The sequence below is a fragment of the Microtus ochrogaster genome, chromosome 1 (genome assembly GCF_000317375.1).
Source record: "Microtus ochrogaster isolate Prairie Vole_2 chromosome 1, MicOch1.0, whole genome shotgun sequence".
Classification (NCBI taxonomy): Eukaryota; Metazoa; Chordata; class Mammalia; order Rodentia; family Cricetidae; genus Microtus; species Microtus ochrogaster.
This window is the reverse complement of record NC_022009.1, coordinates 103,301,146-103,317,270: the sequence shown is the minus strand read 5'-3', so window position 1 is coordinate 103,317,270 and position 16,125 is coordinate 103,301,146. Positions and strand designations below refer to the sequence as shown.

The following is a 16,125-nucleotide window of genomic DNA, read 5'->3' as shown; positions in this document are numbered from 1 at the left end:
GAGAAGTCAGTGGGGCTTGGCTCAGTGATGATGCGAAGGCCTCTACCATCAAAATGCTGCCCAGCTAACATCCTTACTAACCAGCTCCACTGATAGGCACTTGCTTTTGACGAGGTCTCCAGCTCTTAGGCTAGCCCCGCCCGCACAGGGCTCTAATGTTTCCTTTTCTGCAATCCAGGTTTCAGATCCTGTCCTTTCAAGGTTGCAAACTTCTATTTGCACCTCTACCTCTTCCTATTCTCAGTCAACACCCACACCCTCCCCTCCCTGTCCCTGATACAAGTCTGTCCATTGGCTGCTGTTCGCCCAGGCTCAGTCTGCAGGGCAGCTCCCTGAGTCAGTATCAAGCTACAGGCCACCCTCTCAGAATCTCCACACTGTAGGGTCTGTCACCTGGTTCATGCCGTGTTCCTGTACCCTGACCCCGAATCTTATGCATGCGATTCACCTGAGACCCTTCAAAATGTTCAGTGTCCTGGCTGGTTTTGATTGAGATGGGAAGCCAGGAGCGAGCACTGCCATGCAGATCTGTGAGCAGCTTTGGCCAGTGTTGCCTTAATAAAAAGTGTTGGTAAATCCTAAATTTCACCCCATTGGTTTGAATTTGCCATCAGCAAGTTTCCCATCCCTTTCTTTGTTTGTAGATTATAAAATACTATGGGATAAGAAGTTAATTAATTTACTAATTAAATGTTGGACTGACAGGATGGCTCAGCCTGCAAAAATGCTTGTCATGTAAGCCTGATAATCTGAGTTTGATCTGGATTCAACAGTGGAAGGAGACTCCTAAAGGTGTCCTTGGGTTACTAAATGCATGCCATGGTAAATACACACCACACACACACACACACACACACACGCATACACACCGTACACACACACCACACCACACACACCACAGCACAGACACACATACAACACAATACATACATAACACACACACACATGCCACCCCATACATATACAACATACACACACAACACAACACACACATGCATATCCCACACACACTCAAACACATAGAGTCCATTTATAAAGTCTTAATCATACAAATGTGTAGTGAAAATTTTTCATGATTGTGATACTAAAATTTCCTTTAAAACTTGTGTTGACCTTCAGACAGATCAGGTCCGTTTTGGGGTGAAACTGTGTTGGCAATAGACTGGTAACATTATCTTTCTGGAGAAGGCTCACCACTTCTAATGCTTATCTAATACCTTTGGAAGAGTCCATTACTCTCGGCATCCTAAGTATGTACTGATTTGTCTCGATTCTTTCTGAGGAAGCTATTGTTGTTGAGAAAAAGAAATGTCAGAATGTGCCTTTCAAATGAGAAAGACCTTTAAACTTCCTTTGAAATACATTTAAACTTCAGTTTTTCAATAAGAATTTTGAAAACTGTTCTCAAATATTAGACAGGAGCTCATTTTTAGAATATAGATTTATGCATTTAAAGTATTTCTGGAAAGAAAAGTGGGACCCAGCCAAAATAATTTAGGATTGTATTTATACTTCCAGATCAAGAAGGGCTTACAAAGTCATTCTCTGGCACAAACAACCACACACTGCCTCTGGGGTGCACACTGCCACTGCCTGGCGCTGAGTGCACTTGGCTTCCAGCACGAGGCACACACATTAATTCAGTTGCTATGGGCAATAAATGATCTTTACATTGTTGCTAATTCGCTCCACAGATACTTGTTGTTCACCCACTGACAGATATGAATAGAGCTAAGTGCCCAGAAAGTATACACGAATAAAGGAAGCTTAGCTCTGCCCCTACAGCCTGAGACAAGAGGGAAGGCAGAATGGTCCCCAAAGCAGCATCTTCCTAAGGGAAGACTGGAAGAGACAGCCAGAGGCTGCAGCAGAACATACAAGATATCCCAGATTGTTACCGAGCAGACAGTAACCAACACGGGGTATAAAGGGCAGAGAGAGACCCTAAGTTTCAATGCCTTGTCATCCATAGTGAGGAGTTTGGGGACATCCTAAAGATAGTGGGGTGCACTAGAAGCTTTCTAGCAAGACGGTAAGTGTGGTGTTACTGCCTTTGGGGCTGACTGTTTCTGTCAAGAGTCTCTTTAAATGCTCCTTGGGAGAATTCAAGCACCGGGTGATGCTGGCTGCATCTAGTGATGAACTGGAGAGAAGCCAGGAAGAAGGAGTTACGGTTTGAGAGTGGACTGTCCCTCACAGACTTGTGTGTTTGAACACTCAGTCCCTATCTGTTGGCATTGTTTTGAAAGGTATAAAGCCTTTAGTAAGTGGAGGCTCATTGGAAAAATTGTGTCTCTAGGGGTGGGCCTTGAAGGTTGCTAGACTGACCCCACTTCCTGTCCATGCTCTGAAAATGAACGCGGAGGCAGTATGTCTAGCTACCGCATGTTCCTGCCGTGATGTATCCCCTCAAAATACAAACCAAATTAAATCCATCTTTCCTAAAGTTGCTCTGTGAGTATTTTATCACAGCAAAGCAAAAAGAAAAGGATACAGGAGTGGAACTAACCCTCTCCACCCTGAGGGGGAAAAATGGCCTTGACATGCCTGTGGGAAGTGGCTTGTGAGTACTCAGGAAGCCGTCAAGGTCTGTGCTGGTCAGTTTTTGTCAAATTTACACAAACCTAGGCAGCTCTTGGAAGAGGACATCTCAGTAGAGGAACTGCCTCCATCAAGCTGACCCATGGCTTTGTCTGTGGAACCTTCCCATGATTGCTGAATGATGTAGGAGGCTGTAACCCCCCTCTCTGGACAGATAGATCTGGGAAATACAAGAAAGATAGCTGAGCAAGCCAGGGAAGCAAACCAGAAAGTAGTCTTCCCCTAGGTATGGTTCCTGCCTCTTCTCCTGAATGAATTCTTGCCCTGACTTGCCTCAAAGTTCAGCTACAGTCCAGACCTGTCAATCAAATAAACCCTTTTCCTCCCCATGTCACTTTTGGTCATGGTGCTTATTTGTTACAGCAGTGGAAAGCAAACCAGGGCAGCATGGAACTGAAACCTCCAAAGAGATTACTAGGTTAGAGTCGATCCCCTTGTATTATTCTCAACACCAAATCCAAAAAGACAACATTGACGCTTTGCCCAAAGATAGCGCACAGACTTGCATCCCATTCAGTTTTAAGCAAACACAGTTAGTTAATTCTACAGAGCTTGCTTGCTTGATGGTTCTTGGGCACACAGGAGTCAGTAAGATTAGGCTCCGGATAGCAATTACAGCCTGCACCTCTTCCTTTCATCTCAGGAGACACAATGAAATCGTAAACACCAATCCAGACACCAAATAAATAAATAAATAATAAAAAAAAGTTCACTTCCTCCCCTCTGGGAAGAGAGCTTGAATTATTCTGCAGGTGTGTGAGCTGTGTGGTCTTGCCAAGCCTTTCCCTTCACTTCCACGTGAGCAGAGGTGAAGTGAAAGTGTTCGCAGCCTGGCAAGTCTGACTCCTGCTTTATGAGCCCGAGGAAGTCTCCTAGCAGGAGTGTCTCTCCCACCTCTGCCCTTGAACTTAAAAGAGCGCCCCAAAGAATGAAGAGAGATCCCAGCATCCTTTGGGAATTTCACACATTGTCTGCAGCAGCCTCTGAAAACCTTTCTCTGCGGGGAGGTTTGCCCATGCTTTAGATGCAACTTATCTGCCCTGTGCGGAGAGACTAAACACCTTCTCTGAACTCTTGCCAGAGGGATGAAGGGCTGAGGAATGTTTTCAGTGAGTGGAGGCTGCAGGGAGCAGGGCTTTATTTTATCATCCTTCTTCCCGTTGATAGTAGCAGTTGCTGACTGTTCCACATTAAGTCTGCGAGCGAGCATAACTGCGTTCAAGGTGCGGTACAGCAGTACATATGCACTTAAGCCCCAAAATTCGGGAACTGAATGGGTGTTTTCTACTTGGCTCTAGATTGTAATGTGAATATGTCTATGGCAGATTTACAGAGGTCTCCAGTTAGTATTAATTTTTAAAACCCAAGTGCTAGCGAGAGAGGCAGAGAGAGAGAGAGTGAAGCTTACCAAAGAGGTGCAGTGTCTTAATGTTCTAATGCTGTGAAGAGATACCATGACCACAGCAACTCTTATAAAGGAAACCATTTAATTGGGGCTGACTTAGAGTTTCAGAGGTTTTAGATCATTGTCATCATGACTGGAAGCATGGCAGTGTGCTGGCAGACATGGTGCTGGAGAAGTAGCTGAGAGTTCTACATCCAGATCTGCAGGCAGCAGGAAGAGAGAGACACTGGGCCTGGCTTGAACTTCTGAAACCTCAAAGCTGGCCAACAGTGACGTGTTTCTTCCAGCAAGGTCACACTTCCTAATCTTTCTCAGGAAGTGCCACTCCCTGATGAGCAAGCATTCAATATAGAACCTACAAGGACTATTTTTATTCAAACCACTAACTCGGCAAACTTGTCCTTATAAAAACTATTTGCTAGCGCAGACAAATCAGCTGTCCTGGGTTTTGCGTAGGTTCTTTGTCTTCTAGTGAGCTTCAGCCATTCATTCATTCCCTCCTTTTGGTTCTGTGGTATCCTTTTAAATGTCCCAAGCACAGGGCTAGACAGATGCTCAGTGGTTAAGAGCACTGGTTGCTTTTCCAGAAGACTTGGGTTCAGTTTCCAGCACCCACATGGCAGCTCACAACCATCTGTTACTCCAGTTCTGGGGAACCCAATACCCTCCTCTGGCCTTCCCCATGCACCAAGCACACAAGTGTTTTACAGACTGACATACATGCAGGCAAAACATTCATACATATAAAACTGTTAAAAGTTCCAGGACCATTTTAGTATGTTCTGCATAAGATTTCAACCCAATAGTAACCTTTATAAGTTCATTCAAATTTTAGAATTTAAAAGAAAATATGAGAAATTTAAAAATAATATAGTTTTCATTATCTATACTGAGAGGACACAAAGATGCCAAAACCTACTCTATTTCTTTTGATTTGTTAAACAAGCAACTTGCTAGACATAGTGTGGGGTTATTTCTTTTAATTGCTACTGTTTTCGTGCTGTAGAAACGATTGTGTTAAAATCCCCTCAGGTTTTAACTATAGTCGTTACAGCTGACTATTCAACCAATCTTCCTGTCGCCTTCAGCAGATGGAAATCAAACAGCTAACCTAAGTCTGCTGACCAAGCAATGCTTCATTTTAGAGAATTCATGTGTTACCTTTCCAAATTCCTATTAGCTTCTATTAAAATGAGAGAATTTACCATTAAGGTCACATCTCTATTCCCCCTTCTCCTTGTGGCTAAAGGTACCAATGTTCCATGTCATTGGCATTATGCTGATTCTGTCCACATCTTATTACAGCCTAGTCATTTTGCTACCCCCCCCCCTTTCTTTTCTCTCTCCCTGGTTTCATCTGTGAACAACATGTTAAGCTGTTAGGTGAAAGATTTGCTCTATGGTTAGCAGGATGTGAGTGCGTGTGCAAACACAGTTTCTTCCACCTACCCTCATCTTCTCCCCCGTACACACACCACCCCCAGCATGTTGCTCTCTTGGTGTTTTATGACGATGCTCAGGGGGATTTTATTCTAATTCACATGATACCAGAAATGTAGAGAGACTTAGAAAGGTCGCTTGTTGGAGGCACGTGACCAAGCCTCCATGATAATCATGAAAGACTCTTGAGGAGAAGCTGTTGTGCCTAGTTCAGCTGTCTGCTTAGAATAATCATTTCTGGCTTCTCTCCCTTCACCTTTGCCCCTCCTCAGCTGTGAGAAATGTAAGGAATGTATTCGTTTGTCATTCAGGTCTGCTTGCCTAGGGTTATAAGATAACAACTCCATCTGTACAGACACCCAAATGTCCAAGTTGAAAGGAGAGCAGGGAGGTGAACCATGCCATAGGCAGATTTATCACCTCCAAACCAAAACAGGCAAACATTTCCAAGATTGATTTCAATATTATCTAAGAGCCCAGTGGAGCTAGAAGCTTTGAAATATGCCTACCAGTTGGAGGAAGAAAAGAAGCAAGCATTTGTAGTATACCTTCTGAAAAAGATAATTAATTTGCAAATAGGGGAGTGAGGAAAGGCCCCCTTGGGCTTTTTCTGGGGTTTTGTTTTATCCTGCGTGCAGGGTTTTGTACACGTTAGACAAGTGCTCTCTCCCTGAGCTCACCCCACCACCACATTCATCCCCAACGGCACCCTGTGTCTCCCTTCCCCTTGAGCTTTTGGGGAGTTCAATCTAATTTTAAGAACTAGAGTAACATCCCTTTAAGGATGCTAAGAAGCCCTGGAGTGAGCAGTGTATTCTTAGACAAACTCCTTTGGAATCTTGTAAAACTAAAGACAAATAAATAAATCACTTTTCGTGTGCTCACTTGGTTATTTTACTTTATTAATAACTGCTTATATGATAAACTCTCAGTGAGGAACTATTTGCAGTTTCCTGGACGGCTATCCATAATTCAAAATTATTTTTAAAAGTTTTCCTGTAATTCATCTCAGTTTTCCCTTGTTATCTACTGTCCTTCAGACCCCTGGCAGCTATATCAAGAGTCACAGGTTAATCATAAAGAGAATAGATAGAGGAATTAATAGGAGACAGCTACATCCATTTCAGTGCATCACTAACAAGGAGAAAACAGTGCTCCGGAGGCAGGAACTACAGAAAGCATCCTTCGCATTCATGAGGATAGACGCTAACCTCTTAGTATGAGATTATTTTAGTGAAACCTCAGTTTGTATAGAGGATACCAAAAGCCCTACAAATAACCAGCAACCAGTTCTGGGTCTCTCTCAAGTCTTAGGGACTAATCCTTGTTTTATACTGTAGAGTCTAATCCTGCTAATTAAAAGTAGACTCAAATATCGCGAGTTAAATCTAAATCCAATTGACCAGAAGATAGCTTAAGGCAAATGCCACCTCTCTGTCCCACAGTGGGTTAGAGAGTGCTGAGACAAAACTTAAAAAAACAATGAGCCAGGCAGTGGTGGAGCACAGCTTTAATCCCAGCAGTCAGGAAGCAGAGGCAAAGGCAGGCTGACCTCAGTGAGTTCAAGGCCAGCCTGGTCTACAAAGTATTATGTGTTGTGCTTCATTTGATTGTATTTTTTCAACTAAGCTTCCAAGGATGCCTAGAAGCCACTTATAACCTACATATGAGTTCATGGATGTAACTCAGTGCCACAGCACTTTCCTGGCACGCATGAGGTCCTGGGTTCAATACCCAGCCCCTGAAAACACAACAATAAAGGCATTGCATACATGAAAAACAAGCCAAGTCATGCACCTTGAGATGAGGTCTTTTAACTCACTCCAATAAAACATGGCAGTGCCGATACAAAGAAGCAGACTCGGGGATGGTTGATGTAAAGAGAGAGAAATAACAGCAGTGTTTTCTGTATCCTTGTCAACAGAACCCATCTTCTACTTTGGTGATGTCCAGTACTCCGTGGATGAGAGTTCCGGCTACGTGGAGGTGCAGATATGGAGGACAGGTACTGACCTCTCCAGGCCTTCGAGTGTCACCGTGAGGTCCCGGAAAACGGAGCCCCCCTCAGCGGATGGTGAGCAGTCTGCTAAATTAGCCTTTTGTGTCGTTCAACAGCGTCCAGCTACCAAGCGCTTCATTTGAACATTCCTCATGGCTTACTTTTCCTGAAATTATTATTATGGAGTGTGTAAATTTCGACTTTACCATTGTAAAGAAAGAGATTTAGGCACCATGAACCAGAGTCCAATGACTCTGAGATTCAATGGCTAAATTGCAATGTCCAGATTTGCATGACTTGGTTCTCTACCCAGTGAACCTAAGACACTTAGCTGTTCTGACATTACCAGGGGAGCAGTCATACCCACCACCCTCACAGAATCTAAAAACGTTTCAGCCTCTCCCCGGTGTGCCTCTTCACTTGGCTCCCTCCTGGTTTTAACAAGTGTCCTGTAAACACCTCAGATTCAGCAGGCTTCCCTCCACACAGCGCTACGTAAACTGTCCGAGGTGCACAGCGCTGCTTCTTCTCCCAGCCTCTAAAAGACTGATGACAAACTTCAGCATGGGGCTGAAAATTTTCTTTTCCTTTTTTCAGCTAGCTGAATATGATTTCTCTCACATACACCCGTCCCTCCTGTGTGAGTAGTGTGTGACGTGAGCAAATCCAGCCAATGGAGATTAAGGTGTAGACCTCGAATCTAAGCAAATCAGCTTATATTCACGACGTCAACAACCACGTAGTTACCAGTCTTTTCCATCTTGTTAATTGAATGTGTTTCTCTGTAGTATTTTGTATATATGTTGTAGTATAAAACATTAACTGTAAGTTTGCCTATATAACTATTTTTTTTTTTAAATTTAGTCCCCATGTAAATATCCTTTCCTTATGGTTTTAGCTGGAACAGACTACGTGGGAATCAGTCGCGGTTTAGATTTTGCGCCTGGAGTCAACATGCAGACTGTTCGTGTTCTCATTCTGGATGACCTGGGAAGACCCGTGCTGGAGGGAGTTGAAAAGTTTGAACTGGTACTTCGCATGCCGATGAAGGCGGCCCTTGGCGAGCCCAGCAAGGCCACGGTGTCCATAAATGACTCCGCCTCAGACTGTGAGTGACTTTAAATTTTACAGTGCCCAGACTGAATGTGTATAAATGGCAGGTAGGGTGTTAAGCTTAGTTTGCATTTGCTAAGGCTGACGATGCAAAGGGCCGCAGACCAGATGGCTTGAGCAACAGCAGCCTCTGCACTGATAGTGAGGAGCCTAAACGAGAGAGCAAGGGAAAGATGCCACAGGCCTCTCTCACTGACTTGTCAGTGGCCATCTCATCCCCGTGCCTCTCCATCATCTTCCCTCTTCAGACATCCGTATGACCAGTCCTCTGTCTGACATGAGAACACCTGGCATATCCGGCTGACATCAGTCCTAATGACCTTAAACTTGATTATCTGCCTATTACCAAGGTACTCGGGCTATGATTTCAATATATACGATGTTGGCGTGGGAGACACCATTCACCCCATACAAACTCCCCAAGTCTTCTCCTGCTCATTTTGATAGATTTAGACAGCCTTTAAAGACAATTGTTAGTCTTTTTATATTTTGAGAAGCAATGTGGTATTGTCATTAGTGTCTTGAATGATTCAAACATGTCCTCACTACCTGCATGGAGCTGAGTGGCCATGGTCTTTTTCTACTTAACACTAAGCCATTTCTGTCACCGAGCCACACCTCAGATTTCTGTAATCACGTGTCAAATACACTGTTGTTGTGTGTCACTCCTCCGAAGGAGACCAAAGTAAGTATACCACAAGAGTCCAGCTGGCCGGACCTGTAAGTTCTGTTGGGGTCACTGACAAGGAACAGAAATGGCTCAAAGACAGCTGCACCACCAAAGCCCACCCCAACACAGGTCACACAGCTCACAAAGCTGGAAACCTGGAGCACACTGCACAGTCTGCAGACAGCTCAACAGGATGGAACGTGTCTCTTCACAGGATGGAGCGTGTCTCTTCTAGACAGTAGGGCTGGTCTCTGCCTCTTCCAGGCTGCTCGGTTTGTCTGGCAGTGTCTTTCAGCGGTCTCTATCGCTTATATATTTGGGAAGGGGAGTGGAGAACTGGTGAATCTGGTCAGCTTCAGGGTCTTCATAGAGGCTTTGTTTACTCCCTGAACTTGAGAAGCCTCTCTGCAGGGTGGAGTGTTTCTCCCCTCAGAACACCCTGTTGTTTCATCGCCCTCTTTAGCATCCATGATCTTAGTGAGCTTCCATCCAAGCCGGACATTTTTCCTGAAAGAAATTGTAACACAAAATCTCACGGCAAGCCTCTCTAAATATCATTCATCACTCACTACAGAAATCTGTGCACCTTCTTACCATGAAGTGGTTCTCGGAAGAAAGAAACCTGTTATCAATGAGGCCTGTGTATGGCTGACCTGGCTTCGATGTCACCTAAAACTAACACATGCGCACATTGGTCAGCTTTCTCTACCATTCCTGTACAACACGTACTTGCCCTTGAAAGGAAAGGTATTGGTTCAAGACCCCAAGACCAAGCTGTCAGCACAAAGGAGATTTATTTGCCCCAGAGAGACAAAGGGCAGGGTATAAGAGAGAGAGACAGGAAATGGGGACAAGGGAGAAGGGGGAGGGAACGAAAGAGAGGGGGCATTGGGTATTCGTCACAAAGGGTCAAAGGACTGTCTCTGGATAGAGAGACGGAAGTGGCCCGTAGGCAAATGGCAGTTTATAAAGGTTGAAGGGGAAACCCTGTTAGGATGAGGTGTTTAATTTTAAGTAAACATGTTAATTAGGTGAGCCAAAGGGGGCGGACGCTTGTGGTTCCTGGATTTAAATACTTTGATAGCTGAACTTTGGTAGTCAGCCTCAGGAGGAGGAAGTGGCCACATAAGGGAACAGACCTTGGTGGCTAGCTTTAGGAATGTAATCTAATGGTTTTTTAGCAAGGCAGAGAACATTGAAGAGGACAAGCCGGCCAGAGCCACGTTTGCCAGGCCCAGGCTGGCTGGAGTCCCTTCAGTTATAATGTGTACAATATTTCATGCTCTTCATATCAAGAAAATTTTAAAGTGTGTGACTGACCACACAGCAATTTTGATACAAACATCTGAAAGTCACCAGTTTTGTCTACGTCTTCAGCTTCCATTGCGCATGCTTGCATCGCAACAGAGGCCTGCAGTGACTCACAGGAATGTGAACTGAGCAGAGACCGAGATGCTTTTCTCATTTTTTTTTTGTCTTATTATCTGCCTTAAACCGTATCACCTGAAATGCCATTTGAAAGAAAGGACGCGTCTACGCGTTTCGACCCATGCATTTCTTTTCTGCACAGTGCCTAAGATGCAGTTCAAAGAAAGAGTATACACTTGCAGTGAAAATGATGCGCGTGTAGCTGCCGTGATCTCCAGGAGTGGCGATGTCCAGCACAGGTCCTCTGTGAGATGCTACACAAGGCAGGCCTCAGCGCAGGTGATGATGGACTTCGAAGAACGCCCAAATACCGATGCCTCCATTGTCACCTTCCTCCCTGGTATGTATGAGCTCGGAAACGTCTTAAATCTTTTATTAATTTATTGATTTGGGGTGTATGAGCACGGGGGAGGGGCGTGTGCACGCTACAGCTGACATGAAGTCAGAAGACAAGTTTTAGGAGTTGGGATTTCTCTTCCTCCCAGACCTTGTCTGGAGGATTAAACTCAGGTTGTCAAGGTTATGGAGACAGTGCCTTAAGCCCTTGAAGTTTCTAGGTGTAATTTAAGAACCCCAAGTGTGGATTGAGAAATAGGTCATCAGGAAAAGAGAGTGAAATAAAATTTCCCAAGTTTCCCAACAAGCTTGCAACATGAGTTTATGTGCATGAAATGACCAGGCATATGCATTGCAGCAGGTTGAATAGATATCCTGGGGTCTCTTCATTAACCTTTTGATTCCTAATGATGTATTTTATTGTTAGTTCAGAACTCAGCAGTAAACAACCTATCGAATATGCAATTTACAAAGCTAGAAATTGAGTTAATATTGAAATGTTCTTAGGCAAAAATGCATCTCCTGCTTTTATGGTTTTTTAAATTTATTTACTTTTATTTTTTGTACATTGGTGTTTTGCCATGAGTGTCGAATCCCCAGGAACTGGAATTACAGACAGTTGTGAGCTGCCATGTGTGGGTTGAGAATTGAACCCAGGTCCTCTGGAAGAGCAGTCAATGCTTTTAACCTCTGAGCCATCTCTCCAGGCCTTTACCTCACACTTTAATATATGTCAATGCCTTCATATATCTCACTGCTTTGTCCTAATAGTTTAATTTTGTGAAATATACTATCGAAAAGGACAAACGTGTGGAGAGTTATGCCTATATTGATGGAGTATTGAGAACAACTTAAGTGCCCAACAGTAAAGCTTGTTTATTAATATTTGAGCATCCATATGCTTGTATGTCATATGGCTGCTAATCTGTTTTTAAAGAATTTTTAGTGAGATTGGAAAAAGTCGGACCCATAATATTGGTCCCAGTTATTAGAGGCAAAAATCCAACTGTTTTGGGTCAATGATTTGTTCAACAAGCCAAAAGTTAGTAACATGGTGCAGTGAGATTAACTGGGACCATGAGCAGTGGTCTCTTGATTCACTTCCCCACCACAGTTCTAGAAACTCACGCACAAAGCCCGCATTTCCTTTTTCCTTTGCTGTCCAAGGCGAATGCTAGACTTTAAAGAGAGGAACTGCAGAACTCTTTATAAGTATGGGCCTGTGTGCAAATAGTCCCATGTTCAGCAAATAGCTATCCGAGACCTATGACAGACGGTAGTCTTTGCGCTGGCAGAGCAGGGGACAGCAACGCCCTTGCTCTTCAGCTGGGTTCTCATTTTCGGCGTCTCCTTCCATCATGTGTCACTGTCGTTTGCTCCAGGTGAGACAGAGAAGCCCTGCATCCTTGAGCTGATGGATGATGACGTCTATGAGGACGTGGAGGAGCTGCGCCTGGTACTCGGCTCACCGCAGAGCAGCTCTGCCTTTGGGGCTGCAGTAGGCGAGCAAAATGAAACTCTGATAAGGATCCAGGACGACGCTGACAGTAAGAAGTCGCTGCCTTTGCTAAACAGTGACTCTGGAACTGAAGCCCGCTCCCCACCCCCTCCCACCCTGAGTTCCTGGGTGGGCGCAGAAAAGTATCCCCCTCTTTTTCAGTGGGACTTGCAGACAACTGAGATGTAAGAAAACAAGTGGGGAACAAAACAGCCCCCACACTGATAAATTTAGGGGCTAGGGAGATGTTCAGTAGATAGATAAAGTGTTTTCCAGACAAGCTTGAGGATGATAGTTTATGTCCCCAGAACCCTCATAAAACCTCCACAGGTGTGGAAACCTGCCAATAATCCCCTACTTCATTTAGGAGGCAGAAGAAGCAAGATCTCTGGCGCAAGCTGCCTAGCTAAGACTAGTCAAACTGGCAAGCTCAGGGTTCAGCGAAAGACTCTGCCCCGGAAAATCAAGTGGGGAGTTCGGGAGGAAGACAAGCGGCAACAACTTCAGGCCCCAGCACGCACACATAACAAAAACTGACAAACTGAAAAGCTGTGGATATAGTTCAATGGTCATGTTCATACCTCACACGTACAAGACCCCGAGTTCAATGCCAGCACTGCAAAATTTAAAAATTGACAAAGCTCTTTGGGGTGGCTATGGCTTATGCCTGCGTACTGAAGCCTAAGCCTTCATAGCTGCCCTTGTCACTACATAGGTGTTTATGTCTACCCGGTCCTGGGCCAGTGGTTTCCCCTTCCACGCCCCTTCTCTTATAAGCTCTATGGGGACAAAGAGACACCCCAGAGGACATGCCCTCTGTGGGCTCGCTGTTTCCCAGGAAGGATTGAGGTGTCGCTCACCAGCTTCTCCTTCTGCCCTCACACTAATGTTGAGGCAGCAGAGAGAAGTCGAGAGGATAACAATAATAATAATAATAATAATAATAATAATAATAATAATAATAATAAAAACTCCTATGTAGAAAGAAACAGAAGTGGAGGAAAACATCTACCCCCACCACCCTTTGCCAGCCACTTAATTTGTCTGTGTTTTCCACACTCTTAGAAGCCGTGATCAAATTTGGAGAAACCAAATTCAGCGTCACTGAACCCAGTGAACCAGGAGAGTCAGCGATTGTCAAAATTCCAGTGGTTCGCCAAGGAGACACTTCAAAGGTTTCCATTGTGAGAGTCCACACCAAGGATGGCTCGGCCTCCTCCGGAGAGGATTATCACCCAGTGTCAGAAGGTACGGGTCCCCTGGGGTCTGTCAGGTCCAGCTGGATGTAACTGCACTGTTGGGGCTGAGACTGTGAGGAAAGGTGGGGAAGGGGGAGTGAAAATAAATGAGATTTAAACTACCTTAGACAAAGTGCAGAATCCCCAGAACTTTCTCTGAGGGAAATTTTAGAATTGCTGTGTGTGTTTGGAGCCCACGAACTGTGAGTTTTACTCCCGTTCTGTGGTCAGATGTTACAGCGTATATTTGCTGTGACTTTGAAAGTGTGTGCTAGCCATGCTGGACAGCTTCATTCAAACTCTAAAGGTAGTGTGCTAACAGGGGATGGTGAATAGGTGATAAAATACCAGCCCTGGCAGCCTCGATTCTGTGGGGTGTAGGAGCCTCTGTCGTTTTCTCCTTGTGCAGCTTTGGGTACCAATCCATTGTTTACTTCCAAGAGCTAGTAAAACAACTAGATGCTTCTCTCTCTCTCCCCACCCCTTCCCGCCCCATCTCTCTGCCTTATTTGCTAACAGCATAATCATAAGCATAAATTCTGCTTATCAGCAAATGTTCCTGCTTTTCTGCCTCTTATACCCTCAGCAGCCCCAGCGGCCCTTACTTCTTTAATCATAGTGCTCTGGGCATTCACCTTGATTTTCTGACTCATTAACAAACTGCTACAAGTGACCGATGGCTTATTGAGTCAGTAACAAAATTAGTAAGTAACATTAATAAGAAACAGAACAGCTTCTACCACAGAGCTTAGTTTCCCTTGCAGAAACAGTCAGTGTTATTCCCAGACTTGGAAGCTCGTCAATTGTAATTCAAAAGCCATGAAAACAAAACAGATTTTCTACCCAATTACAAAATCTCAAGTCAGTTTTTCCTGTAATGAACAGATTTTACGTGAAAGAAAAACTGTCGCGATGTCACTGTGTAACCTTTTGACAGAAATTATTTGTCTTGGAAATAAAGTTATCTTTTTAGTGAACAGGGAAAAATTATAAAGATGTAGTAAACTCACAAGCAAGGGCAAAGTTAATCAATGCTAAATCCACCTGGGTGTCAAATAACCACTAAGATGATTGCTTATAATAAAATTTGACCGATTATTTTTCTAAAATATGTTTTAATTATTCATTTTATGATCTAAATTGGGGTCATGCGCAATCAAATAGGGAAAACATTGCCACAAAAGTTGAACTTTTGTTCCGTGAAATGAGAGAGCATAAGGCAAATGGGACAGAAATCTCATCAGGAAAATGCACATCCAGAGACAACCATTGAGATGTTTGCAATAAACTGTTTTAAAACATCTTAGACATTTGCTCTGCCTAACTGGAGGGGGCTGCAAACTCTGAATGCTTACACATTGACATCTGGTGTCAGAAGTGAGTGAAGTCAGGGAACACAGAGAAGCTGGAATGCTGGTCAACCTGAAAGTCCACTGTGGAGAAAAGCCCACAGGCGCTATTAGCTGACAGATACCAAGGAAGACACAAAACAACTCAGGTGTTTGTGTTTCCCTATGCAATGCCCCAGTGTTTTTAATGTTAAAAAAAAAAGTAATTCTTAGAAATCACACCAGACAGATCAATCCAAACTATTTTATAAAATAGCATCACATTGCCTACCCTACACATACACACCAAAATTTGCTTTTAAAAATTTAAAAACCAATTGGTAGACTAGAGATAATTAGCTATTCTCGTCTTCCTATGTTTTTCACGGCAACTAGAAAAAAAGATCCAAAACTGTTGAACTCAAGAGCATAATAAGGCCAGTGATTTGGGGGCGGGAGGGAGGGGAATGTATCCAGAATTGGAACAAAAAAAATTTTAATTGTGTTGGTTAATAGCTGATTGTTAAATTTCTTTGTTATAATTGGTGATAAAACTTTTTGAAGTCCAGAGTGTGGGAAGCACATGAGCAGTGCAGTCTTCTGCCGTAAAACATTGATTCCTGACTGCAGGCATGTCAGGATATAGCCCCAGCTCAGCTATTTGGAACCATGGTGTTTATCTTTCCTCCTATTTTCTTTTTGGACGCAGTTTCTCCAAAGGGGGAATAACACCTTCAAATCAACTCATCTGGTCTCTGCAGTAAGGTCTGCTGCTCAGACTTCAATAAAACCCAATCATCGTAATGCTTTAACTTTTTAAAAATGAGTGCTAGCAACAATGTGCCCTCGTGGTTAGATTGCATTCCCATGACAGCATAGCGGTCCTCGCTGTGTGGGGCAGGTGAGGGAGAAAGCGCTGTCCTTCACTCATAACAACAGCAAAAATAAGTACTTTTAAGATATAATTTAATGTGTGGGTGTACCCCTCGCGGTCCTGAGTTCCTTGCTCGTGCTCCCTCTCCTTCTGCTCCTGATTTGGACCTTGAGATTTCTGTCCGGTGTTCCAACG

At 44.0% G+C, this 16,125-nt stretch overlaps 1 protein-coding gene across 1 annotated transcript in view; it reads left to right on the top strand.

Moving 5' to 3' along the window:
- Frem2 (FRAS1 related extracellular matrix protein 2) overlaps positions 1 to 16,125 on the top strand; it is a 129,278-nt gene that overhangs the window by 84,467 nt on the left and 28,686 nt on the right. Inside the window, exons 7-11 of the mRNA XM_005343968.3 lie at positions 7,371 to 7,520; positions 8,344 to 8,553; positions 10,799 to 10,996; positions 12,375 to 12,539; positions 13,556 to 13,738. Coding sequence (XP_005344025.1) covers positions 7,371 to 7,520; positions 8,344 to 8,553; positions 10,799 to 10,996; positions 12,375 to 12,539; positions 13,556 to 13,738 — 906 coding nt within the window. The remainder of the gene's footprint in view (positions 1 to 7,370; positions 7,521 to 8,343; positions 8,554 to 10,798; positions 10,997 to 12,374; positions 12,540 to 13,555; positions 13,739 to 16,125) is intronic.